Source organism: Giraffa tippelskirchi, chromosome 6, assembly GCF_054371585.1.
Source record: "Giraffa tippelskirchi isolate mGirTip1 chromosome 6, T2T-mGirTip1v1.2.pri, whole genome shotgun sequence".
Classification (NCBI taxonomy): domain Eukaryota; kingdom Metazoa; phylum Chordata; class Mammalia; order Artiodactyla; family Giraffidae; genus Giraffa; species Giraffa tippelskirchi.
Genome location: NC_137280.1, coordinates 46,620,377 through 46,635,285, shown reverse-complemented (window position 1 = coordinate 46,635,285; position 14,909 = coordinate 46,620,377). Strand labels below are relative to the sequence as shown.

General features: G+C 37.1%; 1 protein-coding gene and 1 long non-coding RNA gene across 10 annotated transcripts in view; both read right to left on the bottom strand.

Moving 5' to 3' along the window:
• The window catches only part of ARFGEF1 (ARF guanine nucleotide exchange factor 1), a 127,709-nt gene that overhangs the window by 50,736 nt on the left and 62,064 nt on the right, over nucleotides 1-14,909 (bottom strand). For all 9 annotated transcript variants that reach the window (XR_014057302.1, XM_081503148.1, XM_081503149.1 and 6 more), the window contains 3 exons: nucleotides 11,154-11,329; nucleotides 9,848-9,981; nucleotides 6,385-6,619 (listed from right to left, as the gene is read on the bottom strand). Coding sequence is in view for 8 of the 9 variants with exons in the window: in XM_081503148.1 (XP_081359274.1) it covers nucleotides 6,385-6,619; nucleotides 9,848-9,981; nucleotides 11,154-11,329 (545 nt within the window). In the remaining variant the exon portion in view is untranslated. The remainder of the gene's footprint in view (nucleotides 1-6,384; nucleotides 6,620-9,847; nucleotides 9,982-11,153; nucleotides 11,330-14,909) is intronic.
• Nucleotides 1,262-5,892, bottom strand: LOC145510969 (uncharacterized). Its single transcript, XR_014057309.1, has 2 exons — nucleotides 3,999-5,892; nucleotides 1,262-3,924 (listed from the first exon to the last, which is right to left on the bottom strand). It is a non-coding gene; the product is annotated as an uncharacterized LOC145510969 (long non-coding RNA).

Here is a 14,909-nt window from a genome sequence, read left to right as displayed (position 1 = left end):
ACTCTAAGAGGGTAGATACAAGGTCACTCTTGCTAAGCATTGTGTCTACACTGCATGGCAAACACAGTAGGCATTCAATGCATATTTGCAGCCCCAGTTCCCAAATACTGAAAAGGCACCCCAGAATGCTGCAGCAAACTCAAGAAGGATGCCACGAGAATTTGAGGGAAAATCCAGAGGGAAACACAACAGTCCCTCTGAGTATCTGTGGATACCTCAAAAGACTGTTCACAGTTTCATCATCAATTAGATCACACAACATTCCTTTCAATGACAACATCATTTTTGCAAACCTGGGGTTTAGTGGTTGCTATGAAAAGCAGGTAGTGCATGAAAATCAACTGAAGAAATGAGGGTGGCAGTGTCCAGTTTGATTTCAAGGTCTGAGAAGTTATGCAGTGACCTATAGGCTCATACATTCCAGTAGTCAGTAACTGCTGACTATTTAAGAATGATATAAAACAATTTTTCTTTCAATTTATGCGTGCTTCCAACCTCGCCCCCCAAATGCAGATTTCAGTTCAGTCGCTCAGTCATGTTCGACTCTTTGCGACCCCATGGTCTGCAGCATGCCAGGCCTCCCTGTCCATCACCAACTCCCAGAGTTTACTCAGACGTATGTCCATTGAGTCGGTGATGCCACCCAGCCATCTCATCCTCTGTCGTCCCCTTCTCCTCCTGCCCTCAATCTTTCCCAGCATCAGGGTCTTTTCAAATGAATCAGCTCTTTGCATGAGGTGGCCAAAGTATTGGAGTTTCAGCTTCAACATTAGTCATTCCAATGAACAACCAGGACTGATCTCCTTTAGGATGGACTGGTTGGATCTCCTTGCAGTCCAAGGGACTCTCAAGAGTCTTCTCCAATACCGCAGTTCAAAAGCATCAATTCTTCAGTGCTCAGCTTTCTTTATGGTCCAACTCTCACATCCATACATGACTACTGGAAAAACCATAGCTTTGACTAGACAGACCTTTGTTGGCAAAATAATGTTTCTGCTTTTTAATATGCTTTCTAGGTCAGTCATAGCTTTTCTTCCAAGGAGCAAGCGTCTTTTAATTTCGTGGCTGCAGTCATCATCTGCAGTGATTGTGGAGCCCCCCAAAATAAAGTCTGTCCCTGTTTCCACTGTTTCCCCATCTATTTGCCATGAAGTGATGGGACCAGATACCATGATCTTAGTTTTCTGAATGCTGAGTTTTAAGCCAACTTTTTCACTCTCCTCTTTCACTTTCTTCAAGAGGCTTTTTAGTTCTTCTTCACTTTCTGCCATAAGGGTGCTGTCATCTGCATATCTGAGGTTATTGATATTTCTCCCATCAACCTTGATTCCAGCTTATGCTTCATCCAGCCCAGCGTTTCTCATGATGTACTCTGTATATAAGTTAAATAAGCAGGGTGACAATATAGAGCCTTGATGTACTCCTTTTCCTATTGGGAACCAGTCTGTTATTCCATGTCCAGTTCTAACTGTTGCTTCCTGATCTGCATACAGATTTCTCAGGAGGCAGGTCAGGTGGTCTGATATTCCCATATCTTTAAGAATTTCCCAGTTTGTTGTGATCCACACAGTCAAAGGCTTTGGCATAGTCAATAAAGCAGGTGTTTTTCTGGAACTCTCTTGCTTTTTCAATGATCCAACAGATGCTGGCAATTTGATCTCTGGTTCCTCTGCCTTTGCTAAATCCAGGTTGAATATCTGGAAGTTCACAGTTCACATATTGCTGAAGCCTGGCTTTGAGAATTTTGAGCATTACTTTACTAGTGTGTGAGATGAGTGCAACTGTGTGGTAGTTTGAACATTCTTTGGGATTGCCTTACTCTGGGACTGGAATGAAAACTGACATTTTCCAGTTCTGGGGTCACTGGTGAGTTTTCCAAATTTGCTGGCATATTGAGTGCAGCACTTTCACAGCATCATCTTTTAGGATTTGAAATAGCTCAACTGGAATTCCATCACCTCCACTAGCTTTGTTCCTAGTGATGCTTCCTAAGGCCCACTTGACTTCACATTCCAAGATGTCTGGCTCTAGGTGAGTGATCACACCATCGTGATTATCTGGGTGGTGAAGATCTTTTTTGTACAGTTCTTCTGTGTATTCTTGCCACCTCTTCTTAATATCTTCTGCTTCTGTTAGGTCCATACCGTTTCTGTCCTTTATTGAGCCCATCTTTGCATGAAATGTTCCCTTGGTATCTCTAATTTTCTTGAAGAGACCTCTAGTCTTTCCCATTCTATTGTTTTCCTCTTTCTTTGCACTGATCACTGAGGAAGGCTTTCTTATCTCTCCTTGCTATTCTTTGGAACTCTGCATTCAAATAGGTATATCTTTCCTTTTCTCCTTTGCCTTTTGCTTCTCTTCTTTTCACAGCTATTTGTAAGTCCTCCTCAGACAACCATTTTGCCTTTTTGCATTTCTTTTTCTTGGGGATGGTTTTGATCACTGCCTCCTGTACAATGTCACTAACTTCAGCCATAGTTCTTCAGGCACTCTATTCAGATCTAATCCCTTGAGGCTATTTGTCACTTCCACTGTATAATCGTAAGGGATTTGATTTAGGTCATACCTGAATGGTCTAGTGGTTTTCCCTACTTTCTTCAATTTAATGCAGACTTCATTGTTCAGAAAAATAGCTGTTTAGTTGTTTGGACCTAATTGTTTAATAAATGGAACTGTTGGATATTTTGTCTGGAGTAAGTACACCATGGAAAGATGTGAAGCTCTAATGGTGCTGTGAATCAGTGTGAAGCTCTCTGATTTATGGGATAAATAAAAAATACAAATTTGGAGAAATGGGGGGAAGAGTCTTTAGCTACTACCTATGGGTTATAGAATTGCACTAATAAGCAAAAGACTATCAGAGTAATTTAAGACACCATGCCAATCAACAGGGGCTCTAAAAAAAACTCTATAGATTTACAGAGCACCTATCATGAAATACATGTAAAATAACAGAAGTACTTTGTCTTCACATAATAGATATTGTCTTGAAAAAGTGTGTATAAACTATATTTTCTGAAATAGATATGTAAGTTACTACCCAAGGAAAAATCACATTATAAAAACTCTGAAGTGAATATTCTCATAAAATAAATCTTCATGTAACAACCAACTCAATTTTGTTTTGCAAATTTAGGCTGTCTTATATTGGCTTTTCTCCAATTGGAACACAGTTCATCTTGCATTTGAATATGTTCAGTACTCTCAAAAGCATATCTATATTTATTTTGTTTCATCTTCATATTCTCCCCACAGGGGACAATCAAGAGTGAAATAAACCTGATCGCTTTAAAAAAACACAACAGACTACTACTACAATAGTTTTAATGAGAATCTACCATCTATGAACAGACAGGAAATTTCTGTAATTATTTCCCTTTAAATTCATGCCTACACAAATTTTTTTTATATAAAATTTACTTTACAGAAACAGTAATCACAACTTAAAGGAACTTTATGGTATTTGGTTCCATAAGAATTTATACTTCATACAGTCATCTAAATAGTACTTAAAGTAGTCATCTCAGAGTAGTAGTAATTGAATACACAAAAGTCTTCCAAAATTCTCTAATGTCAATTTAAATGCCTCATCATCAAATGAAATACTTTTAGTTTGCTACAGAAGCAAAAGTTCCACAAGTTTTTATTTTAAAGTCTCTTATTTGTAGTTCCTGAAGATAATGAGAAAAAACTATCTAAAAATAGTAACTTTCTAGTTTTGCTTTGTATTATTTTAACATATGGCAAACTTCTAAAACTTTACAACAAAAATGCACCAGAAATTGCTTCCTGTTCAAAAATAGGACCCAAATTTAAAAGTTTTTACTTTAAATACCAAAGCCTTATTCTGTCTCATTCCCATAATAATGTTCTACATGAATTTTGATACTACAGAACATTTATAATAAAGGAGATATCAAAACTCTGGGAAAATAATAATTTATCCTTCCTGTGAGCTAATGAATTATGAACATTTATAATAAAGGAGATATCAAAACTCTGGGAAAATAATAATTTATCCTTCCTGTGAGCTAATGAATTATTAGTCTTGAGTCAGGATTAAAAATTAAAATGTAATTTGCATACCATATCAAACAAAACATGAAGATAAAAGTTGACTAGCAGAAAAGTGTTTCTAAAATATATCATGTCCCAACTAGAACAGTATTTCCACAAAGGACAAATTGTAAAAAGAAACCCATTAAATAGGTAAAACATAAAGTACTGTTTTTATATACTGAATTATTTGAAGGTGTGAAAAAAGATCATGAATTGGTACACTTGCAAAATACATGCCATGGTTGGAAACATTCCCTAGTTTCATTTTGCTAAGTCTCTGGAAATATTTTAGAATGATGTAACTGATATTCTAGTTCCAAAGATGTTGAGAGAAAACTTGAGGACTATAAGCACATTGGGGGAAAAAAAACAAAAGTTAAAATTTCGTATCTCCTAAATATAACCCCTGTATAATGACAAGGGATTTGATTTAGGTCATACCTGAATGGTCTAGTGGTTTTCCCTACTTTCTTCAATTTAAGTCTGAATTTGGCAATAAGGAGTTCATGATCTGAGCCACAGTCAGCTCCTGGTCTTGTTTTTGCTGACTGTATAGAGCTTCTCCATCTTTGGCTGCAAAGAATATAATAAATCTGATTTCCATGTTGACCGTCTGGTGATGTCCATGTGTAGAGTCTTCTCTTGTGTTGTTGGAAGAGGGTGTTTACTATGACCAGTGCATTCTCTTGGCAAAACTCTATTAGCCTTTGCCCTGCTTCATTCTGTACTCCAAGGCCAAATTTGCCTGTTAGGCCAGGTGTTTCCTGACTTCCTACTTTTGCATTCCAGTCCCCTTTAATGAAAAGGACATCTTTTTGGGGTGTTAGTTCTAAAAGGTCTTCTAGGTCTTCATAGAACCGTTCAAGTTCAGCTTCTTCAGCGTTACTGGTCGGGGCATAGACTTGGATTACCATGATATTGAATGGTTTGCCTTGGAAACGAACAGAGATCATTCTGTCGTTTTTGAGATTGCATCCAAGTACTGCATTTCGGACTCTTTTGTTGACCATGATGGCTACTCCATTTCTTCTAAGGGATTCCTGCCCACAGTAGTAGATATAATGGTCATCTGAGTTAAATTCACCCATTCCAGTCCATCTTAGTTCGCTGATTCCTACAATGTCGACGTTCACTCTTGCCATCTCCTGTTTGACCACTTCCAATTTGCCTTGATTCATGGACCTAACATTCCAGGTTCCTACGCAATATTGCTCTTTACAGCATCAGACTTTGCTTCTGTCACCAGTCACATCCACAGCTGGTCCCATCACTTCATGGGAAACAGATGGGGAAACAGTGGAAACAGTATCAGACTTTATTTTTGGGGGCTCCAAAATCACTGCTGATGGTGATTGCAGCCATGAAATTAAAAGACGCTTACTCCTTGGAAGGAAAGTTATGACCAACCTAGACAGCATATTTAAAAGCAGAGACATTACTTTGCCAACAAAGGTCCGTCTAGTCAAGGCTATGGTTTTTCCAGTGGTCATGTATGGATGTGAGAGTTGGATGGTGAAGAAAGCTGAGCACCGAAGAACTAATGCTTTTGAACTGTGGTGTTGGAGAAGACTCTTGAGAGTCCCTTGGACTGCAAGGAGATCCAATCACTCCATCCTAAAGGAGATCAGTCCTGAGTGTTCACTGGAAGGACTGATGTTGAAGCTGAAACTCCAATACTTTGGCCACCTCATGCGAAGAGTTGACTCATTGGAAAAGACCCTAATGCTGCGAAGGATTGGGGGCAGGAGGAGAAGGGGACGACAGAGGATGAGATGGTTGGATGGCATCACCGACTCGATGGACATGGGTTTGGGTAAACTCCAGGAGTTGGTGATGGACAGGGAGGCCTGGTGTGCTGCGATTCATGGGGTTGCAAAGAGTTGGACACGACTGAGCGACTGAACTGAACTGAACTGAAATATAACCCCTAAAATATAATTCTTCTTGATCACCTCTTTAAAGTACTAAAAACTTAGATGGCTTAAAACCACGTAGACAAAGTATTTACTTAGAGGTTCCTTTTAAGATAACGAAATTCACTATTATGTACCATACATACAATGGGAAAGTTATTGTGAGGACCAAATTAATTCAAGATGATTAAAATCACTCATGGAGCTACTATAAATTCTGTGAATGCAGGAGCTATGCCTTAATTTGATTTGGCATACTTAGTGGTTACTGAGTGCTTAGCACTTTGTAGGCAAATGTTACACAACAATACACAAATATTATTTCACGTTCTAAATAACTTTCCAGTGTGTTAAAATATGATTTAACGTGTAACAAATGTAATATCCAACAATGCCTAAATGCAGAACATACCTCAATCTGCATCTTCAGATGTGTCTTGAAGTTTGACAACAAAGTAAGAAATATGGAAAGAGAAAGCTCAAAAACCTCTGGGACAGATGAAACTCCATTTTTTGAGAGTGCAACACACAGATACTGCTTTATAGCATTAATAAACATCTCATTTGTCCTGAAAATAGGTCCTGCATTCTGCAGAATGGATAGAAGTAACTGCAGTGAAAGAATCTTGGATCGTAACTCATGAGACCTAAAATACAAAAAAGAAGGCACAGTATATGGACAAGTTTAGCACCATGGTGACAACGGGTTGTTCCGAAGATATTTCCCATACCACATAATTTCATAAACCTTTACATGCAAAGAAAGAGAATATTCTACAACATAAAAAAAGAAAAGTACACTAGTAAGCTTAGCCACTAGTGATAGGTAGTTCCACTGGTGTTCTCTTCTATCACATAACTTTAAGAACTCTTTAATGGGGAAACAATCATTCACACATATCTAACATCAGCTGACTGTTCCTTTGAACAAGAAAAGATTTACACCTTGTTCCCTTCTTTCACAAATATATTTCACTCTTTAGAAATCACTGTGAACTTCTCAGATGAAGGGCCAAATTTAGTATAAATAGGTTCCAAAGTTCTTTTTTCCAAGTTATGCTACTCAAAAATCCTGAACAGTAATAAAAAACACTATTAGGGCATTAACAAAGCATTGTTTAAAGCTTACTTTTTCAGTAACCATTTAAACTTAAAAAAAAAAAAATACAAAGAGGCTTTTAGAATACTTGTACCTCTTAGTAGCTTACCCATTCACTCTATTAATAAATGTTTTTATAATGAAAAGCTGAAAAATACATTTAAGCTTAAATTTAAAATTTTATTTTTCTGATCAACATCTAGAATTTTAATTATCAGGATTTCACAAATGCAATTTTTCTCCCACTGAAACAGGTTTTTTAAGTCCAAAAGACCAAGGAGATTGAGTGATTTATTCTCGGCAACTTTTCAAATACAGGACACATTTAAATGCTTAGCAGATGGTTCTTATATTTATTTATTCCAAATTGTACTCAGTCACATTTCCACCATATAGTAAACTTAATTGCTCTGATTTCTACCTTAAAAAAAAATTTTTTTTTTGCTTATTTTAAATTTTATGGTTAAAAGTGTCAAGTGACTCAAGGACCTAAAATTAACAGGGAGTATTTAATTTTATGCAAATAGGAATCACAAAAAATACTGCCATCTTTGAAATAAAACTGGAACCAACAATATCACAGCTCATTAATACACAGTCGTATTTCCAAGATGGCCTATGCCTCTGAATCTAAGAATTCGTATGTACAGCAAATATAGTATTACCAAAACCAAACCAACCACCCTGCCAAAAAGTAGATAAATCAAGTTAGAAACAGTGAGAGTTAAGACTGAATAGCTACAGGAAAATACAGAGTGGGCCAGGTGTTCCCCCTGATGCTGAGCTTTCCCAGGCTTATCCACTACTGCTACTTCCTAGTCTAGCTCACATTTATCACCCTTTTTGCTCATTTCCAACAGTAATTAAATCCTGTAGCTTACCATTCTCTGACACAGGAGTTTTAATGTTTTACCAGTTGTATTCCCAGCATCTAACAAAATGCCTTGTTAGCATGGATCAAAATAATCAATGGATTTATTCATGTACTTATCTAAACATTAAGTATCTACTATGTATAAGATATCTATCAATGAAGAAATGAGCAAATCACTGTCTTATAACACAAGTATACTTCTGACAGGCAAAAGAAGCTGAAAATTACAGGTCTGCAGTTTTTCATGGGGCAATTTCAAATTATTAATATGATTTCAGCTTAAAGAACAATTCCTGTATCATCATCTTAGAAAGGCCACAAAATATAAAGAAAAGCAAAGACAAAAAAGGAAATTATATAACTATATACAAAAGATCATTAATTTTGGCAAAATGCCATTCAAGATAGAAAATCATATATTTTGGAAAAAGAACAGTTTTAGGGGTGGAAAATCTGATCTCTTTCAAAATTCAGTTCCAGTATTTAATGACTCTGGTGGTCAAGAAGGTCTTTTTTATGTTCCAACAAAATTTCCTAGTATTTGATTTAAGCCCACCATGTAGGAGGATAATTTACATTATTCCTCATAATTATCTTTTGTAATATTAAAGGTTTGATTTAGGAAAATCAAACCTGTAAGGCTTTTAAGGTCAATAATATTTTTAAATCATGGCAAAAATGGCCTTCAACACTAAGACCAAATTCTTATCTTCTCCTTAAAGAAGGTTTCATCAATCCAGAATGAGATGTCAAAACTGTCAGTTTCCGCCTCCTCTCATACTAAAAATTTAAAATACATAGTTATAATCAACATTTATATTGTAATCTGAACAACCTTAATCCTTTTTATGTAGCATCTGTATTTTCAAAATATGTAACAATCAATAAACTGTACTTCTGCCTCTCAGGATTTGGGCCTAAAAAGATTTGAGAGTTCCAGGTTTCTGGGCCTAAAAGATGTTTCTCACTGAATCAGTAATCTGTGACAAAATAAAACAAAACTGTAGAAAGTGTAACAAATGTGGTTTCCCAAAACTTATAAAGTTTTTATTATAACTGTCTCCAGTCTTCTTCCCAGTTGACATCTAGAAACTGAAAGAGTTTTTAAAATGAATTTTAAAATGAATTTCCCCCCATTTCAATATTCCTTCCTAAAAATCACTCAGGCCTTCTCCAAGCTGTCTTATTCCAGAAAGTTCTCCTAAAACTGACATTCTATATAACAACACATCATGTCGCAACATCAGAGGAGCAAAGCTCTCTAGTAGTAACTCCCAAACTCAATCTTCAGCAGGAATCAGTTGCATTGGAATCATCTAAATGGAAAGACATTTGACAATTTATGACTTAGAAAGATGGTACTTCCCTACTGTTTAAACTAATATATACGATGGCAATCAGACAAGTGACTCCTATCTTAAAGTATTTCCTGCTCCCCACAGGAGAAAGTTACCTTATGGCATTTTTTCAGACCTTAATGAATATGTTATTATCTTACATTCTGACTTTTAAGATTTATTTCTCTTAGGTTTTATTACCGTTCAACTGGTAGCTTTCAGAAGCTTAGCATAAGGATACATGTAAAGGGCTACATTACTTCCAGTGTTACTTACTACACTGAAAAAATAATTCACTCAGTCATTCAATCCCTGCTGAGCACCTACAATGAACTAGACACAATTCTATAATGCTGTTTGAGTGCTTTCAGAAATAGTGCAAGGCATCTACTCTAGCTAAATTTTGACACTGTTTTTTAATTCCTTTTTTTTTTTAAAGTAAAATAACCCTAAAAAATAATTTTGAAGGTTCTAAAAGACAAAAAGGAAAAAAGAAACCCCAAAGACACAGGAAGGTTCAAGCTTCAAAACCTGCATCAGTCAGGCAGAACAGCTGAGGACTTACTTTGGATCCGGTGGTCCATCTGATAGTGGTTTCATTGACAGTTTACACAATGACCTGAATACTAGAAAGGCATCCTTTTGTAAAATGTGGGAAAACTTAGCACCAGGTGAAGGTCCTGAAGAATTTCCAGATTCCTAAATGAGTGAACACACCATGTAAATAAAGGCATTTGCCAGTATAAAATCATATCGGTCTTTGATATACTTTACTCAATTAGTAGGGTGTGGGGTTCTACTGGAAGGAAAATCAGATGAGGAATGGGCCACATGGCTTTTTTTTTATGGTGACACGCCACTCCCATCCCCAACAATAAATATCTCTTAAAATATTCCCCCAGCTACCAAACTCGTAACGTTTACCCAGTTTATGCTAACAGAAACTATTAACAGCACATCATGCTTTGATAAGATACCTCATCCATGGCCTAAGCTATGCTTTCTAGTACCTGTCTTTGGGTATTTTATGTTTTTGTCCTACTTTATATTTTGTCTACTCTGTGCAGATAAGATGTAAGACAGTTGAGACTATCCTGCTACTACTGCTAAGTCACTTCAGTCGTGTCCGACTGTGCAACCCCACAGATGGCAGCCCACCAGGCTCTGCCGTCCCTAGGATTCTCCAGGCAAGAATACTGGAGTGGGTTGCCATTTCCTTCTCCAGTGCATGAAAGGGAAAAGTGGAAGTGAAGTTGCTCAGTCGTGTCTTGACTCCTAGCGACCCCATGGACTGCAGCCTACCAGGCTCCTCCATCCATGGGATTTTCCAGGCAAGAGTACTGGAGTGGGGTGCCATTGCCTTCTCCTGAGACTATCCAGGCCATGTTTAAAAGTTGTTAACTGGTGAAGGCCAGCAAGGCCAAGAAGACTTACCCCTATGTGTGGGGCAATGATTCAGGGTAGGATCCCTCATCAAAAAAATTAAGGAAAAAATATACCAAATACAGGGGAGGAAGGATGAGAAGGACCTATCACTACTACAGTATGGATTTCACTGTAGCCCTAAACAAAGACAATGTCCTCTAGCAAAAAGTTCTTTCTTCTCCTAGTATACTAGAATTATCCTATGACTATGTGATAATAATTTTTTTTTAATGTAATTTCAATGGGAGGGGGATGTGAACACCTACAAGACATGCTTCCAAGTTGGAAATTTAGCTATCAATATTTTAAAGGAATAAACCGCTCAGATTTACATCAATAAGAAAAAAGTTTTTATTTCCTCAAACTATCAACTGGATATATTCACCACAAGGTGTTGGTAGCCTATCAATGTTTAAGATGAAGAGGACTTTTTCCTTTATTTCTACCTGAGTATCATTGGAAGAGACAGACAATCTGTCATCAGGTAAGGACGGTGTATAAGCAACAGAAATTGGTGTTCCTGGAATTCCGTTTGCTTGAATATTTTCACTGTCGCTACCATCCTCTATGGTTCCATTGTTGCCATCTGCACTTACATTTACGGTAGTCCTTTCTCCCATATCTGAAATGGCAAGAATAAAAAACATGCAAACATTTCTAATTGAAGTGTGCTGAAAAAGCATAGACTATTTAAAATGAAACAGTGGCAGAAAAGCAATGAGAAGCAAGATGTATTGGCACCATTTAAAGGTTAGCACAAACGAGTAAGTATTGATCTGGAATACATCCAAATATGATCTGTAAGTAGCTCTAGCAATGAAACACACTCAGCTGATGAAAGGCTAACTAGAATATACCAAAATAGAGGCTTACTTGTAGTCTACTGATATATTAGCATTTACTAAACTAAGTTCTAATGAATGCTAATGCCTTAAGACAATGAAAAGAAAATTCTTCCAAACAAAATTCCATTTTCAAGTAAATTAATGAAATGATGGAAAATAATGTATCTTTATTATAGATTTTAATTCTCTAATATGCATTGAGTTCTCCAAAGGAGCTATACAATATGCAGTGTTTCCAAAATTCATTTTATCACATGACTCCTCTTTTTTAGAACACCTATTAATACCTCTAATAACATACATTCTTTGGAACAATTATGGAAATAATGGCCCTGAATATACTGCAGTATGTCACTCTGAGTAATCATACTTGTAAGATAAATACAAATAAATGACTTCTAGCAGAACAAACATAGATAATGCAAATAATATCAAGTTTTAGAACTACTCTAGGTGTAATGTATGTCACTTTAAAAAAAGAACACTTCATAGCAGCATTATTTACATCAGCCAAGGCATGGAAACAATGTAAACAATTCCCCAGGTCCAATGGTTAGAACTTGACACTTTTACTGCCGAGGACCTGGGTTCAATGTCTGGTCAGGGAACTAAGATTCCACAAGCCCTGCAGTGCCAGCCAAGAAAAGAAACAATCTAAATGTTCATCAGTAGATGAAGGAATAAAGAAGATGTGTGTGTGTGTTTGGGGATGGGTGTGTCTGTGTGTGTGTAGCATGGGTGTGTGGGTGTGGGTGTGTGTAGGATTGGCCAAAATGTTCTTTCATGTTTTCTGGTTCATCAGTAGATGAACGAATAAAGAAGATGGGTATGTGTGTATACGACTGCCCAAAATGTTCTTTCAGGTTTTCTGGTTTGTGCATGTGTGTGTGCATGCGTGCGTGCGTGTGCGTGTGCATGTGTGTGTGTAGGATTGGCCAAAATGTTCATTCAGGTTTTCTGGTAACGTGGAAAAACCCAAACGTTTTGACCAACCTTACACACACACACACACACACACACACACTGCAATAATACTCAGCTTAAAAAAAAGAATGAAATAATGCCCTTTGATGCAACATAGGACCTAGAGATTATCATACTTAAATGAAGTCTTTAGAAAGAGAAAGAAAAATACCACATGATATCACTTATATGTGGGATCTAAAATATGACACAAATAAACTTATCTACAAAACAGAAAAGACCCACAGACATAGAGAACAGACTTATGGTTGCAGGAGTAGGGGATATGCAGGAGGGATGCACTGGGAGTTGGGTTTAGAAGACGCAAACTATTAACGTTGTATCAATATACAGAATGAATAAACAACAAGGTCCTACTGTATAGCCCAGCGACTATGTTCAATATCTTGTAATAAATCATAATGGAAAAGAATATGAATAAAAAAAGGAACACATACATGTCTGTGGTCCTAACTCAGCAGCTGTCCGGCAAACCACCACTCCTTTCATGCTACCAAGTAAAAGAAGTTACAGGCTGTTGCTGCTGCTAAGTCGCTTCAGTCGTGTCCGACTCTGTGCGACCCCATAGATGGCAGCCCATCGGGCTCCCCCGTCCCTGGGATTCTCCAGGCAAGAACACTGGAGTGGGTTGCCATTTTCTTCTCCAATGCATGAAAGTGAAAAGTGAAAGTGAAGTCGCTCAGTTGTGTCAGACTGTTCGCGACCCCATGGACTGCAGCCTACCAGGCTCCTCCATCCATGGGATTTTCCAGGCAAGAGTACAGGAGTGAGTGGGGTGCCATCGCCTTCTCCGGAAGTTATAGGCTAGCATATGGGAAATACAATGACTAGAAGGAGCACAGATTTTGGAACATGAAAGACCCTTGTTTGAACCATGTCTCTACCATTTAACTGGATAAGTTACTTGTCATTTCATCTTCTTTTGCCTCGGTTTTTTAAGTAAAGAAGATAACAATGTCTATAACAATGTCTGTGAGGAATTACCAACAAACACACACATGCACAATACAAAAAGAACACAATTGGTTCTCAATTAGTGGTAGCTATTATTAATTTTGCTGATAATTGATAACATGTGCCCAAATTTTTTTAACTGATTTGGGTAATGAAAGGAGTGTACCTGGTAATACACTAATGTCTGCCACACTAAATACTATTATGGCTTTCTAAATATATGTAAAGAATTATATATATATAGAAGGAAAACCAGATGAGGAATTCATAACGAACTCTCTGGAAGAAAGCACAAAAAATTTAATAATGATTATCAGAAACTGGTAATTGTTTCCCAAAGCACTTATTCCAAACCTTTTTCTCTGTACCCAATTAAAACTCTTTATACTACCCTTTCCTTAATAAACAACTTCGACTTTCTATCTAGCTAAGCAGATAATTTAACACAGGCATCCTCACTCTTCCTCGCCCATAAGAAAGTTCCTTAACATCAACAATCATCTTTTTCTTCCCTCTCATTTCAGGGGAAAAAAACATTCCTTCACATTTGGAAGGCACACCAGTCATTCAGCCTCAAAAATTCATCTCTTCTTGCCTAATTTAGTAGTATGTTTCCCCCCTGAATGTTTTCTTGTAATATTACATTTTCAATTTGTGCGCATAACTGGATCTTCCCCAATACTCAACCAACACACTCAAGTCTTTACACCGTAAACACATAATCTTCCTTCAACTCTTGCCACATACCAGCTACTGTCTATTTTTCTTTTTTAATCAAATTTCTAAAGGAATTCATAATCACTGATAATACTTTCCTTCTTAGGAAATTTCTCGAAAGAACTGAAAACATTCTTTTATTGTCAGGCTTTGAAGCCAGACATCCTTGGATGGGAGTCTTCCTTTTACCACTTCTTACAGGTTACCCATCTCTCAGTGCTTAAATTTTCTCACGTGTAGAAAAGGCAATCATAATAGTACCTACACATCTCCAAGTCTGGGGAGGATTAACTGAATAAACACAAGTAAAACACACGAAATCATTAAGGATACACAGAACGCGCTTAACAGTTAGATATTATTATTCTCTATGTTTTTCCTCTAATTCTCCCTCTAATTGTTCCCTAAACTTAAGTGCAAACTTCTGTTTACAAGGTGGTGAGCTGAGCCCACTAATATATATTCTCCTTTCATAAATCTCACTGAAATTCCTAGGAAAAAATATAAACAGGAAAAGTTGTCTTTAGTAGCACTGGAAAACTAAGGAAGATACAATCAAGAGACCAAAATCTTGAAAGGATTCCTAGACGTTAAGAAGAGTTTCTGGGAATTCCTTGGTGGTCCAGTGGTTAGGACTCAGTGTTTTCACTGCTGGAGGCCTGGGTTCAATCCCTGGTCAGGGAATTAAGATCCCACAAGCGG